At 27.7% G+C, this 14,965-nt stretch overlaps 1 protein-coding gene across 2 annotated transcripts in view; it reads left to right on the top strand.

Moving 5' to 3' along the window:
• Positions 1-14,626, top strand: part of LOC145333954 (uncharacterized) — a 39,623-nt gene extending 24,997 nt beyond the window's left edge. The window contains exons 3-8 of one of the 2 annotated variants that reach the window (XM_080179213.1): positions 20-59; positions 975-995; positions 7,620-7,706; positions 9,377-9,464; positions 9,743-9,790; positions 11,009-14,626. In XM_080179213.1, coding sequence (XP_080035339.1) covers positions 20-59; positions 975-995; positions 7,620-7,706; positions 9,377-9,464; positions 9,743-9,790; positions 11,009-11,049 — 325 coding nt within the window. In that variant the 3' untranslated portion in view covers positions 11,050-14,626. The remainder of the gene's footprint in view (positions 1-19; positions 60-974; positions 996-7,619; positions 7,707-9,376; positions 9,465-9,742; positions 9,791-11,008) is intronic. The other variant, XM_080179214.1, reaches the window with a different exon arrangement.
• Positions 14,627-14,965: the final 339 nt, after the last annotated feature.

Genomic DNA, 14,965 nt, shown 5'->3' with positions numbered 1-14,965 from the left:
ATTGTACTTGTTTGTTTAGAAAGTCTAGCAGAGTTCCAATGAGCGACGAAGAAGGACAGGTAAGATTTTCTCTGGCCAATTTTTCACATGACAAATTATTTTAACACATTTTTCCACTAAATAATTTTACATTATCTTTTTTAAAATTCAATATTAAGTCATTTGGGATAAATAAATAATTTTTCTTTTGTTAAAGTTATGGATATTTGATTTGCTAAGTAATAACATTTGTTTTAGATTAATTGTTTAAAACTTGTATATTAACAGTGAACTTTTTGATTAAAGAGAAAGATTTATTTTTCTTCAAATGACCTATTCCTAAAACAAAATGTCTCTAGAAACTAATAGCATAGTGTCTCTAGAAGCTAATGCCCAAATTTTTTTTTCCAGCATTTTTTCAATGCACTATCAATTCCATTTCCCATGAAATTTGTATTAATTTTTATTTTCTTTCCCTCTATCCACTTTTGAAAATACTAAATCTTTGGGTAAAAATATTTTAAAATTAGATCAAATCAATTAAAGAATAAGTAAAAATATTCACCTAAAGATGTAGAAATCCAATGAAATAAGATTCTGATATGACTAGATAGAAATACAATTAAAATCACAATTATTTTCAGCACAGCCTATCACAATATTGTATTATCTAATGATAAGATATCTCAAAAATCATTATTCACCTTTTTAGTGTGTAACTGTTAAGATTAATTTTATGCTTTTATCATACATTGAAAGTCCACCAAATTGGGTATCTTTATTAAATCTTGATTGATTGATTAAAACTTAATTACAGTATTAAAACTTTTCCAACAAAAATTGTAATTTAAATATGGGGTAATTTTGTTTGTTATCATCAAGGCTGTGCAAAACTTCAAAATTGTCTTATTTTCTTTTAAATTTCACTTTATAGTTTTCTTGGAAACACTTTCCTGAAAAATCTGAAAATTCTAAAAAACTTTTTTTGTGTCTAGTGCATGCTGCAGAGCCCACGTGTAAGTATCATTTCAACTTTACTTAATTATGTAATTAAATCTTTTTCATATTATTCTAAATAGTTAGATCATAACATTACCCTTTCTTATATCTTTGTACACTGTGGGCTAGAATTGAATCAAGACAAAAGTAAGTGCCGAGCACAAGGACCTATGTATGGTGAAAATAGACATAAAACTATGATGATTTCAGGTAAAACCAAAATATTTCAGCGGGGGCTATTTGAGAAAATTAGATTTGAAAATTTCTAGTTCAATTTTCACCCCCTAGGAGATGCCGCATAATCATGACAAGAAAAGCAAATATTATTTATTTTAAATTTTGAACAACTTTGCTTTTATAAAGTTCTTCATAAAACCACTCCTGAAGGGAGTTAATAATTGGCCATTTTTATCACTTGCTTTGCAAAGGTCACGAAAATTCAGCCTAAAATAAATCATACATAGAAAGGTTTTAAGAAGGACTTCATAAAAGCAAAGTTGTTAAGAATTTAAAATAAATAATATTTGCTTTTCTTGTCATGATTATGCGGCAACTCCTAGCGGGTGAAAATTGAACTTGAAATTTTCAAATCTAATTTTCTCAAAAAGCCCCCGCTGAAATATTTTGGTTTTACCTGAAATCATCATAGTTTTATGTCTATTTTCACCATACATAGGTCCCAGGGCTCGGCACTTACTTTTGTCTTGATTCAATTCTAGCCCACAGTGTGTAACATTAAGTTAACAAAGGGGAGAATCTTTTATTTTGCATGTGATGGAGTTATACCTGTATACAATTTTTCTTGCTGATATCTTCATAATAATAAAGACATAATAGTTGTATAAGAGTTTTTAGAAAACCTTTTTTTCTATATTGAAAAATGATAAAAAAGGGGTGTTTTAGAGGTTCTTAAAAATATAATTTTAAAAATATATTTTTTGGGAACATCCCTTGAACTCTTAATGGACTGATCAGCCCTTTTACAAAAGAAATTGTTGTAAAACCAAAATACTGTCCATTTTGTTAAAAAAAACATCCATCAACCTTTATTGTTTGAACTAAACATGATGACAATATTCATAGATACTACACAAAATTTCGAAATTAGAGGATTAAACCTGACATTTAAGCTTTAATAGAATTTAATTTAAAAAGAACAATGATTGTCAGGAAAGGATTATGGAGCACGAAGATAAACTTTAAATTGTCTGTTGATTATCCCCCCCACCCCTTTAATTAAAAATTAGAGGTGGGGTAATTGTTTTCCCTCTGTATAACCTCTGCTTTGTGGTCTTCACCTGCGGTTTCTTAACCATGGGGGGACTACCCATTACCCATTTACCCTAACCTTAAGATACAAAAGAAAAACAATCTTCTTGCCATAGTTTATTTTTTTCCAATAAGGATGGGGTTTTTAGTTTTCAACAAGGCATTTTTAGGGAAAAAGCCCATTTGTAAACATAAATTACCATCTTTTATTTGGATTCAATAGAACAAAAAGAGTTGATAAGCTGCAATATTAGATTTACCCCAATAAGATGGAAGACTGGGAAATAAAAAAAATAATAAATTTTGCACTCACAAATTGAAATGTTGTGTTATTTATAATTCCTAAATCTTAGCTAGTTTTAAATGTTTAAAGTTTAAGTAGAGAAAAATAATGCTTACACAATACACATATAAAATCATTATCATTTTTGTTTATTTTTTTTATTTGGTTTTATATTAAACATAGCCAAATCTAATGCATGCATTTTTATAATTTATATAATTTTGTTGCATGAAAGTTTAATTTAAACAAGGACAAGTACATCCAATATTAGTAAAAAGTAAAAAAGACTGAATTTGGAGTTTACTAAGCTTTGGTAAATAAAATTCCAAAGAACCAAAAAACTATATCATGGTACCTTAATCTGAAAGGTTATAAGCAGGCAGTCACTCTTAAAACTAAGCAATATGAATTTAAAGATAATGTTTTAATTTTAATCTGCCCGTTTATTAAAGCGTTTTAAGCTTCCAATTTAAATTGACTTCTTATTATTTTGACAAAAACTATATTTCATACTAGTGGCTACGCCCCTATAGGCCTCTAGGAGCCTTTAAGGTAAGGGAAGGGAAGGGGGAAGTTGAGCTACACTTTTAATTGTAGTTTTAAAAAGAAACGTTTTCGGCCCTGTTGTACGAAATAAAATCCAGTAAGTCATACCGGCACTTGTATTTTTCTAGTTTTCTTTTCTTTTCGAGGGTCAATTTTTCTTGGGAGGGTGGCGGCACTCTCCCCCAAATTAGTTTTAAACCTTCCCAGGACCTATGAGAAGCTAAAGGAGAACCATGTTGACAAAATAAAAAGGAAAAGTTAGGTTTCAATATTTTAACAGTTTAATTAAGCTAAACGAGTTTACTTTGAAAAATCCACCCTTTTGCGCCTTTTTCCCTACTGTACGTACAATTTATACACAAATAGTTGTTAAGTGTATTATTAAAAAGTCATAAATCATATTTGTTTAACTTAACACTCAAAAAACTATATTTATAATAAATATAAATATTGTATTTGTATCAACAAGCTATTATGCAACACAATCAATATAGTATTACTTGGATGTTGCATCAGGTTTATTTACTCTTATAAAGTGATAATCAAATCTTGATAGAATATCAATACCCAAATCCAACATCTTTACCACGTCCCCTCTTCCTACTGGATGAACTAACTGACTTATAAATGAAGGCGATTTAAGCAACCTAAATTGACGATAAATTGTCCATTGTCAATAAATCCACGTATAATTTGTAACACACTATTAAAAGTTCAGCTACTAAATAATGTAACTTTCTAGTAAAGACTTAAGGGGGCACTTGTGGTAGAGAGGTGGTGGGGGGAGGGGACAAGAAGTTGGCATTGCAAAAAGTAAGATCTGGTTGATGGCTTTATTTTTGGGAGGGGGGGGGGGTTGCCTACCTCAAAATAATTATAAACCTTTCCTGGACCTATAAGAAGATCCACTGTAAAGGAGAATTCTATCGGTTAGCAAGATCCTTCGTTACATTAATAGGCTCAGCAGCCGTGAAATGTTGAATTTATAGTTTTTCTTTAAAATACATGGAATATAAAAACAGAAAACGTTTAGGATTTTAGAATGCTTGGCTGCTGACCAGTATGGGTAAAAAAGGGATTACTTGGGCTTTGGAGCACTAAAATGATTGAAAAATTATCCAAAAACAAAATAATTTAAAATGACAAATAACTGTATGTTATTGACAAAACAAATGTTTTTAGAAGAGGTTAACAAATGTGACCAATTTAAAGTGCATTTTTAAACAAGAAATATGTAGATATATAAATGGTCCAACGAATAGGTAAATTGACCTTAAAGTGTGTATTTTGTATTTTATCTTAGCATTTATCATTTCTTGGGACGCTACAAAATAGAAAAAAAGAGTTTCAATTTTAAATAAAGCAAAAAATAAAACTCTAAAAGTATCTTAAATTTTTTTTTACAATAATCTAAACTTTTAGGATTAAATTTTATTTTGACAAAGCAATTTTGATATTAGCTCCAATTTATTTTGTTCTTATTCTTATTATCACTAACCTAACTATCACTTTATCCTTTTATTTCCTAGAAATTTAAGAGAGTTAGTAGGGGATAGATGGATATTTGTGTGCATTGAGTAGTGCGCTTATTCGATATAATACATACATACATCTCTACACAAAGGTACCAATTCACAAAATGTTTTAAGTCTTATAATATATTAATTTTTATCATATTTTCGTAATATTGATCATGCTGGAATGTGTATTCTAAATATTCTGTCATATAGTAAATTTTAATTTCTAGTTAATTTAAGATCTGGTGAAGTTTTTAAAAGCAAAGCTATACTTATATCTGATATATCGTCATATTCACCTGATTATTGGAATACTGATTCCTATTAAAAAGGTAAAATGTTATAAGCAAAGCATCTCTATAATCAAGTCCTAAAAATGTAAGTATATCCCTAAACAGTATCCAGTATTTAAGCAGTTTTGCAACAATCTTAGAATTTTATTATATGTATGTATGCATTTATATTCCTATTTTTAAGTTCTGACGCTCTACAATTGTTGGTTTTCATTTGTCTTACTGTTTCATAGCTTCGTTTTCATGGATGTTGTCATCTGTTTTCGTTTTATATTGTTTTGTGAATTACTCCCTAACCTTGATATAGTTAAGGATAGGAAAGACACACAGTATGAAAGAGAGAAGATACTGAAATAGATAGATAGAAAATGCATCTGAAATTTGCAGTTTACAAAGAATATAAGGGAGAACAAAATAGGGAAGCCACTTTTTATTATTCAGCAGGTGGAACTGATTTCAAACTTTCCATTTTCCTGGAGAATTTCAGATTCAGATTTTTCTTTTTTATATTTTTTGTGCATTTCTGAACACCAAATAATTACTGGAATGACAGTTAGACCATAGAGGTATGCCCTGATTCATAAAACATTATAATTATTATTATTTTCCAATAAATTCTTTAAAATAACATATTGATAGTCTTTCATACGTAAAAAGTAATCTATTTTAGGGGAGGGAGGGGGGAGATATTTTCTAATTGTGGCTAAGAAATTTGCATAAACTATAAATATGCTTGATTTTTCAAGATTTACAGACAGACAGAGATCATCTTCTTTTAATATTAGATTAGTTACCTCTTCTAAATTTGTATTTATTTATTTTGTTTTTCATTAAAGCTTTGCATGCTACAATACTGCTAAGTTCCCCTTGTTTTGTTTTATGATGTTCAGAAAATAAAGACAATGTGCTATGATGATAATACCTGAAATTATGCATAACAAAGTTTTAATAAGTTTCACCCCATACTTTCCCATGGGAAGGGAATAATAGAGGGAAGAAGAGAGACTTAGATACAATATTGTGACAAGAAAGAGAAATGGAAGGAAGGTATTAAATATGAATGTGGAGAATTATAAATTGGGAAAGGCAGGGAAGTGTTAGAAGAGGAGGGAAATAATGCGGCATAAGATATTTTACTTGAAAACTGTGTTGGAAAAAAATATCCACTAAGAAAGTTTTTTCTCCCTTTCACAGTTTTAGGTATTACAAAATTTGTAATTAATTTAAAGTTGTTTAATGTTTAAAGACAGAAAAATTAGAATACCATTAAAAGCCTATTTCATTTGAAACAATACCTTATTTATTACTGAGTTTACTTACTCTGTATCTCTTTATGTAAATAGCAAGAAATATTGCAAATCTAATTTCTTTTTGCTCTTTTAGTTATATCAATATACTCTTGTAGTCTAACATCTTACTTTGCTTACTATATTGCTAATATATCTGTTTTAATTTTTAAGGAATTCTAAAAAATTAAAGGGTTATTTTGTGCATTTGAAAATTATTAACAAACCTTCATTATATAATATTCTTGAAAAAGAAAATATACCAATGAAATATTGATAAATAGTGTAATTGAATACAATACAAACCAAATTTAATGAATTTTTAAATAGTCTATGCAGACATGTCTGTAGTGTACATTATTATGGAAAATTCCATCAAAAGCAATTTGATAATATTGATTGATTGTATAAAAGGCTACTCAGTAATTTGTTTTATTTTAGTAATAAATAATAAGTTAATTCTAGCCTGTATTTTGTTTTAATTGAACCCAATGAAATTTATTTATGAAATCAAGATTAAGTATTTACAATTTTAAAGTATCCAATGAAAAACCTATTCTGGGACTTGTACACCTTGTTTAGTCATCCAGGTATGCTGAATGTTATTTATCCCAAGAATAAATAACTAATGTTATGCCTATTACTCCCTGACAAACCAATTTTAGAAAAGCTACGCTTTCAAAATAAACACAAAATTAGATAGATGATCCATATATTTAGTCTAGGTGAACATAAAACACATTTTTATTCATATAATTAAAATAAAGTAAAATTCAAAATCTATAGATAACACATATAAATTATATAATCAACTAATGGACTACTGTAACTTCTCCTTATTTATTTAAATAAACCAGGGATGGAGGGAGGGATACCTAGCCAAAATAAATTCAAACTGACTATCAGCATACATAATTTATCCCACCGAAACTACAAAAACCTCAACAAAAAAAAAACTGATTTTAATATATTAGATAAATATATATAACACAAAAATAAATGTACATAACACTGCATTAAAAAAAACTGTAGCTTTTTTTGTATACAAGTATCAAAAAACAGTGGTTACTAAATAGATAGGTAAAACCCTTTCCCCCCTGGGTCTTGGAGGCCAATTAAAAATGTAATCTTTAGATTAAAATTTCAAATATAATATTGTTTGTAATATATGTTAGTCTTTAAATGGTATTATAATTTGCTTGCTTTATCCTACACATTGCATGCTTTTTTAATTATCACATACCTGAAAAATAATAAAAGTATTATTTTCCTTTTTAAATAAAATTAGTTGATTATTAGTCGATTTTCTTTGAAAAAAAATTAATATTCAACAAATAATTGTAAATAATATTTAGATGAGTTTGATATCTCATAACAAATTTAAGTATTTATTTATCTAAATTTTCTAGAGTCACTCTCTAAATGTAACACCTCTATTATATTTCAGCGAGCCCTAGACGTGGGTTCTGTGCTTTCAGCCGGAAGTGCGAAAAGTAAAGTAACAGTCAAAGAAGACAGAGGAGTAACTTGTAGTGTAAGTATTTTTTATTCCTGGTTACAGAGTAGCTACTCTACAATTATTATATGATAATTTAAGACAGCACTTATTTTAAATGATAAATTGCATTCTTTTGTTAAAAACAACTTTAAATGTTGATTTAAAACTCTGTTCTTTAGACTGGTTATTAGCCTCTTATGAATTATGTTCAAGATGTTGTAAAGTAAAATTAAAGTCATTGATAAGCTAATCTTTTATACCACTCATAAAATCGTGCAAGCATTGATTGTGTTGCATTTGTAAACAATTTTTGTTAGTTTTTGTTGTTTTGTTTGTAAAATATCTATATTTAAGATGAGGTTCATGTGCAAAATTAACAAAATATTTAATTATAAAAAGAGAAAATAAAAAGTTGTAGTCCAGTTTGTCCAGAAAAATATGCAAAACTGATGCAAATTTATTCAAGGCTGTATCATATGTGAACACTGGCCGTGGGATCATTTCAACAAAAAATAGCTTGGCAATTATATATAAGTCATGTTTGCATATGCAAAAGGAATAATTAACATATTGATAAAAAGATTCAGGGTTTCAAGGGATAAGACAATAGGCGAAATAGTGTTGAAAATTCCAATTATGAGCAATAAAAAGCGTCATTTTTTTCGCATTATTCCGTAAGTGAGGTGAAAGATTCCAGTCAAATGCTCTTATTAGATCAAGCTGTCCTTAATTATGAATAAACGCGTAGTATGATAAACCCAAAAACATAATAAGCGCATTTGACTGAAAGATTGCACATAACTTTAAGAAAAAAATTACGAAAAAAATTACGCTCCTTATCTTTATCTCTTATGTAGAATCAAATTATTTGTTGAAATGATTTAAGAAAGTTACCCAAAGATCAAATGAGAGCACCCAAAATTTTTCCAACCAAATTATTGGAACACACTTATAATTTTTTTTTTTTTTGACAATTACATTTTCTGTATCTATATTATCTGAAAAAAAATATGATTGCTTTTATTTGTAATGAAGTTGACATTATTAAGAACAACAGTAAAATATTAATTGTTCTCAATTTTTAACTTTTCTTTTGCTATTATGAATCCACGCTATTAAGGATTCAAGGCTAATTCTGACAAAAAAAACAAATTTATGACCTTTTTAATTCAAACTTTATAGTTATGTTATGATGAAGTCATCAACAAACCATGTTTTTTTTATTTCTAAAAACAAAAAAAATAGGAACAGCAGTCATTGAGTTTTTAACCATAAAAGTTAATTTCGATAACCAATAACAATTCTCTTATATATAGCAAAAATATAAAAAAAATAATGTAAACCTATTATATAAATGTGTAAAAAGTTTTTATCTAAAGCTTAAGATCTCAATAACTACTTAACCTATTGGGTTTTGATGGGTTAACCCCAGTGATTTTTTAGGCTATTCTATTTTCAGATTTAAGCTTTGAAAAGGTTTAACAAAATTTCCTAACTGCACTCTGCCCCTTTGAACACAGAGCTCCTAGATGATAGGAGCGTAGCTCTCATAAAGTTTAAAAGTTTTGCACAGAAAATTTTTAAAAAATGATATTAAATCTATTGTATTGATTATTTCTAGATAAGTCTATAGTGTTACTTTTTGTGCTTCATAATATCATGAAATATTTTAAATCCTTTAAAATTGTAATGAAAGTTTGTTTTAGGATATTAGAGCAATTCTTCCAACCGCATTTATTCTGTTGTTTACCCTTTTCATAATGGTCACTGTTATACCCTATGCTTTCTCATCAGGTAAAACATTTTATGTGGCATCATTTAAATCTTTTGCGCTTGACTTTCTATACGCCTTACATAAGCCTTTAATTATTCTCTCTTTCTACGGAAGGCTTAGGTAAGCATAAAAAAAATAATTGGAATTTACCTGATATGCTTTTAGAAATCAAGTATAAAAAAACAAAATTATTTTAAGATTTACAAAAACTAAATTTATTTAGCTCTACATATGAAATGTGTACCGTATTTTTGTACTAGTTTTGCATTATTTTCTTACTATAAAAATTGTATTACAGTAATCAAGCAGCTTCAAGCCGTGCGAGAATTAGAAGCTGCTAAAGAAGGTAATTAATAATATTTTTTTTTAGTAAAAAGTAATCAAAAATTAAGATAAAGAAATTTTGGCAAATGACATGTCTTTTAGCTAATGGGGAATTGCAAAGACTGATGGTTAAATTGATTTAAAATCTCCAGTAAATCAAAATTGAATCATACATAATAATGACTTGGGGATGGATAAAGAGATTTTTTTTCTTCAAATTTTAAAACAATATTCGTATTATGATAAAATAAAAAGAAACATATCCCAAAATGCAGAAATGTGTGTATGCTCTTGAATATAAATGTGGCTATATGTAGCATTGTGTTTAAATTTATGAGTAAAATAGTCCTAATATTTCACTCTTTCAATTCAGCATTGCTATACCTGTCTTTTTCAACAACTTATATTATTTTTCTCTCAAATTAGATATTTTCTATCTCACTATCTGGCTTTCTATTAAATACATATTAAATTTTAACCCGCGACCGTGGCTCAACACGTAGCGCATTCGCTCGTCGTCGGGAAGGTGATAGGTTCGAATCTCGGTCCGACACTGCGTCAAAAACTAAAGACGTTAAAAATGGTTCCCACTGCTACTATGTCAAATGCGCGACGTAAATAGTTAGAGTGGGGGAATGCCTTGGCTCAAAACAGGCGCAACTCGTTACCATGCACAGTTAGGACTTTTCAGACAAAGGTCGTGCATCCCAGAGAGTTGGTTGTCTGTAATGTACTGCACCACGGGTATGAGGTGAAGGACCAAGAGTCTGGCCTTGAGTTGACAAGTTGACTGTTCAGCCCAAGTGCAACTCACCCATACGACATTAGCATTAGCAAATACATATCTACTTTTATGTGCTGAAGCTACTTTACTAGTGTTTGTGTCTGTTTATTCTTTTGTTTGTCTTTCTGTCTTATCTATGTAAGACTAAGGTGTAATGATTTCATTATCAACCAATCAACATAAAACCATTTGTAAAAAAAGGAGAAAGTTATCTTGGCTACAATAAAAAAGGTGTTCTCAAATCTCCACTCTGCCTGGCAAATCATATATTTTTTGTTTATACAGAAATAAGAATACATTGGACTAGAGTACTATCCTTCTCTTTTCCTCATTTTTTTTCATTTTCTATTTCTTTTTAGTCTTTCCATGCTTATCAAGCAGCTCTGCAAAAATTGATTTTAATCATCCTTTTTTTTAAAAAGAATACTGAGTGCATAATGTATTAATCTATTTCAGCTGAGTTGGCGGCCCAACTGGAGCTACAAAACCAAACCTAATTAATTTCCAAACTTTTAAAACAACAAATACAACAAAAAACTATTTTAAGAACACTTATTCATGAAACTATATCTGAGGTTGAAAAGTTATTTTGTTCTTAGTTTTTATTTGAAATGATTGCCTTACAAAGTATAGTTAGAATACACTATATTAATTGAAACAAAATTATGTTGATACCTTTTTAGTTATGAATATTCTTATTTAATAATTTTAATCAAGGATATGGGATTTAAAGAAAACAACTTTGCCATTTTAGAATTGAACACTAAAAGTGAATATTTGCTTTAAAATATTGTTGTCATACAATACTTAAAAACTGTTAATTATTAACTCAGAAACAGAAGCAAATATTTTTCTATAGATTCCATATTCTCCACATACATACTTTTGTTTAATTAAAAATAATTGAATTGTGGTTCTGAATAATCTAACATTTTTTCTTAATAATTAAACACTGTAAAAAATCATTTTTGCAGTGTTAGTGATAATTTTATTATCTTTCTGAAAAAGCTTTCTCTAAGCAGATTCTGAATTTATTGTAACTAGCATTTTTTTTCTATTTATAAGTTTTTTGGTAAACAATTTATTTTCTAAAAGTATCCAAAGTAAATATGATCAAAATAGTAAAGTTAATATAAATATACTATAATATAAATTACCCTTATTGTCTTATATTAATTTCAAAACATTATGTGTTAACCCCTAAAACAAACTACAATAGCAATAATCAACAAATATCAGTTACAAATATTTTTTTCTTTAATAGAAAACAGTTTGAATATTAAAATTATTTATTTTTTATTTTTTGATTACAAAAAAATTCACCTTAAAAAACTTGAAACGCACATAAATAAACAATAAACTTACAAAATTCCTTATAAATTAATTTTAAATTATGTCTAATGTGTCCAGAAATGGCTCCACATATTAATAATTCAGTATAATTGTTTGAAAAGCAAATTTAAATTACAGTTTTGTTGGATAATTAGATTTATTGTCTTTGCAGCAGAATTCATTGAATATCATAAATAATTTTTTTGTCAACTATTATTTATTTTAAAGCATTTTCTTTTAAAATAGCTTACTATTCTAAATAATTCAGCCTATCAAAACTTGTCTAAAAATACCTTCTCTTTAAGAGTCTTCCATATTATTATTTTACGAAGGGTTATGCTCAAATCTGTTGGGAATTTGCCCTTTTTTTTTATTTATTTGTCTTTATTGTCAACTAAAGGAAAAGTGAGGAATTATGAGAAAAAATTGTTACAGGTTTGACATTAATTTCAGAATGTAAAAAAAAGTATCAAGAAATTTACTTAAAATGAAAATCAATGAAGTTAAAATTGTTTGGATTGCAAATTGTAACATAACCTGTATAACGTTTTTCCCATTATTTTCTCATTTTACCTATTTACCCTCTAATTTATGGTTAAATCACATTGATTTTTTATAAAAGATAGATTTATTATGTTACCATTTTAATTGTTTATCATTGTTGAACTATTATGTAACAATCAATTGCTCATTTGTTGTGACTAAATCCTGTAAGATAATATTATAGTATATAAAAATCTTGTAATTGTGTAATTGAACATGACATGATATGGTTCTCTCTTATCTTTACAAGTCAATTTACAGTAAAAGCCAACATCAAAGGAACATAGTCTTATGCATACAAAATATCAACTATTAATTTCTCATAAAGAAAATCATTTGTATCAGTTTATTATTAAGTAACTTACTAAAACATCCAGTTGAGTATAAGAATACTAAGAAAAAATTGACTTCAATCTTGAATTCCCAGGAGTTGCTGTATCATTTTTTTCAGAATAATTATTCCTAATCTATGGTTTCTCTGTGCAGCCTGTGTTTTGCATTTCTTTTTGCGGCCATATTATATTTGCAGTGGTTGGAAACACAATTAGTTTTTAATGTTTTTTTTCTGCTCAACTTTAAAATTGCAAAAAAAATACATTGAAAAATTTGACAATCAAAATTTTCATAACAAAGTTTTAATCTTTTTTCTATGTCATTCTATAACTGACTGATTAATTTTTTTAATATCATTTATTTTTTCAAAATTTTTTACATTCAATATTACTAATAGAAACCAAAAAGCACAAATTTGACAATCTAAAATTATATTCTGGCAATCATTTGTATCTTTACAATTTAGTGCACTTTAAAAACAGGAAATATCTTTTAAAACTACTTTTATTCATCTATAATGTTAAAATGTCATTAATCCATTATTGTTTTTATTTAGAAGTTAGTTTCCAGAGAATGATGCTTTACCCAAGTTGTTGCTAAATAATTATGCCACTTACCAATACTTTCTGAATAACAATTTCTAACTTACTGAAGATAAAAGTTGTATTACCACCACTTAACACAAAGTTATATTTGCGTAGGCACAACATTAATTTAGAATATGAAAATAGTTTTTAAGCTGAAATATTAAAAGTTTGTGATATTAACTTTTCTGACAACAATCTTGGTTTATTCCTTTACAACAAAACATTAAAGGTTTTTATTTGAATTTTTTTAAAATCTTTTATTCTACTAAAAGTGGTTAAGGCATAAAACATTTTATTGAAATTAAATAATTTAAACCAAATTTTACCCACAACACATTTTTTTAAGAATAGCAAAAAATTAATTACACTAATACACATGATGCTAAATCCTTCCAAGTTTGTTAGGCTAGGATTTAGTTTATACTTTTATTTCTACTTATTTTCAGATAATTAGATATTTAAATACATATATTTGATCTTATCTAGAATATTATACAGATATTGTAGTTAGTAAAGTATAAAGAAACAAACAGTATATCATTTCAAAAACCAATTTAAGAACATAATTTCAATTTTCAGTCAAACTTGAAATGAAATGAAAAATCACATGAAATATTATTTATAATTAATTATGATCCAAATGAATTTTTCTTTAATTCACATGTTTTATATATTGAAAAGCTAATATAGAAATGATATATTGTCTTTTTTGAAAGATTAAAGTTTTGCTCAACTAACCAACGTGATAACCACTTATTACGATCAAGTTAACCTTATATTATCATTATTATTCACAATTGTGCTCTGTTTTAATGTCTTTAAGTAAAATGCACTGGTTTGACATTGCCATTAATATATATTCCATATGGCTTTGAAACCGATTAATATATGATGGATTACGATCGGTTCTCAGCCATACTGAAAAATCATGTATAGCATAGTAGACAACTTTCCACGAATATTAAAAGGAAAATTCGTAAAATTAAAACCATTGTTGTTTTTCCAGGCCTTCGGCCCCTATGTGCTAACAATTTGGCTTTGATCTTATAATTTTTATTGTAATATCCGCGGAAAGCTGTTTATAATGCAATACAATAAATTATTTAATTGCTTCGGTAGTCTAATCATAATGATTATATGAGAATTATGATAAAGTTATGTCCTCCCTAGTACATTTCACTTTCAGACATTTAAGATTAGGTACAATATTATTATAATTATTATCAAATATTAATTGAAATCATATTTTCCAAATAAATTATCTCTGAAGATTTTGAAAGGAATTGTTTTTTTTTTGGTTCCAGTACAAAGGTAGGAGTCACAAACGTGGGAGTGGACAAACGCAGGAGTGTTAAAATATTAGGTTAGGTGAAGATATGAATGTACAAATAAGCCCCCCGCAGGTGTTAGGCATTTAAAAAACCTATAAAATGATCTAAAATAGGTTAGGTTAGGTTAAGTGTCCACTCCTGCGATTGTCCACTCCGACGTTCGGGACTCCTGCGTTTGTCATAGGACCGTTTTTTTATGTATGTATTTTGTAAGTATATATTTTCTTTCTCAGAATACAGGCATTAATGGATAAGAATAATCATTATATAAAAGTAACTTGTGTGTG

The sequence above is a fragment of the Acartia tonsa genome, chromosome 12, assembly GCF_053477335.1.
Source record: "Acartia tonsa isolate MP-2025a chromosome 12, ASM5347733v1, whole genome shotgun sequence".
In the NCBI taxonomy this organism is placed as follows: Eukaryota; Metazoa; Arthropoda; class Copepoda; order Calanoida; family Acartiidae; genus Acartia; species Acartia tonsa.
Note: the sequence above shows the minus strand (reverse complement) of the source record. Positions and strands in the feature narration are given on the sequence as shown.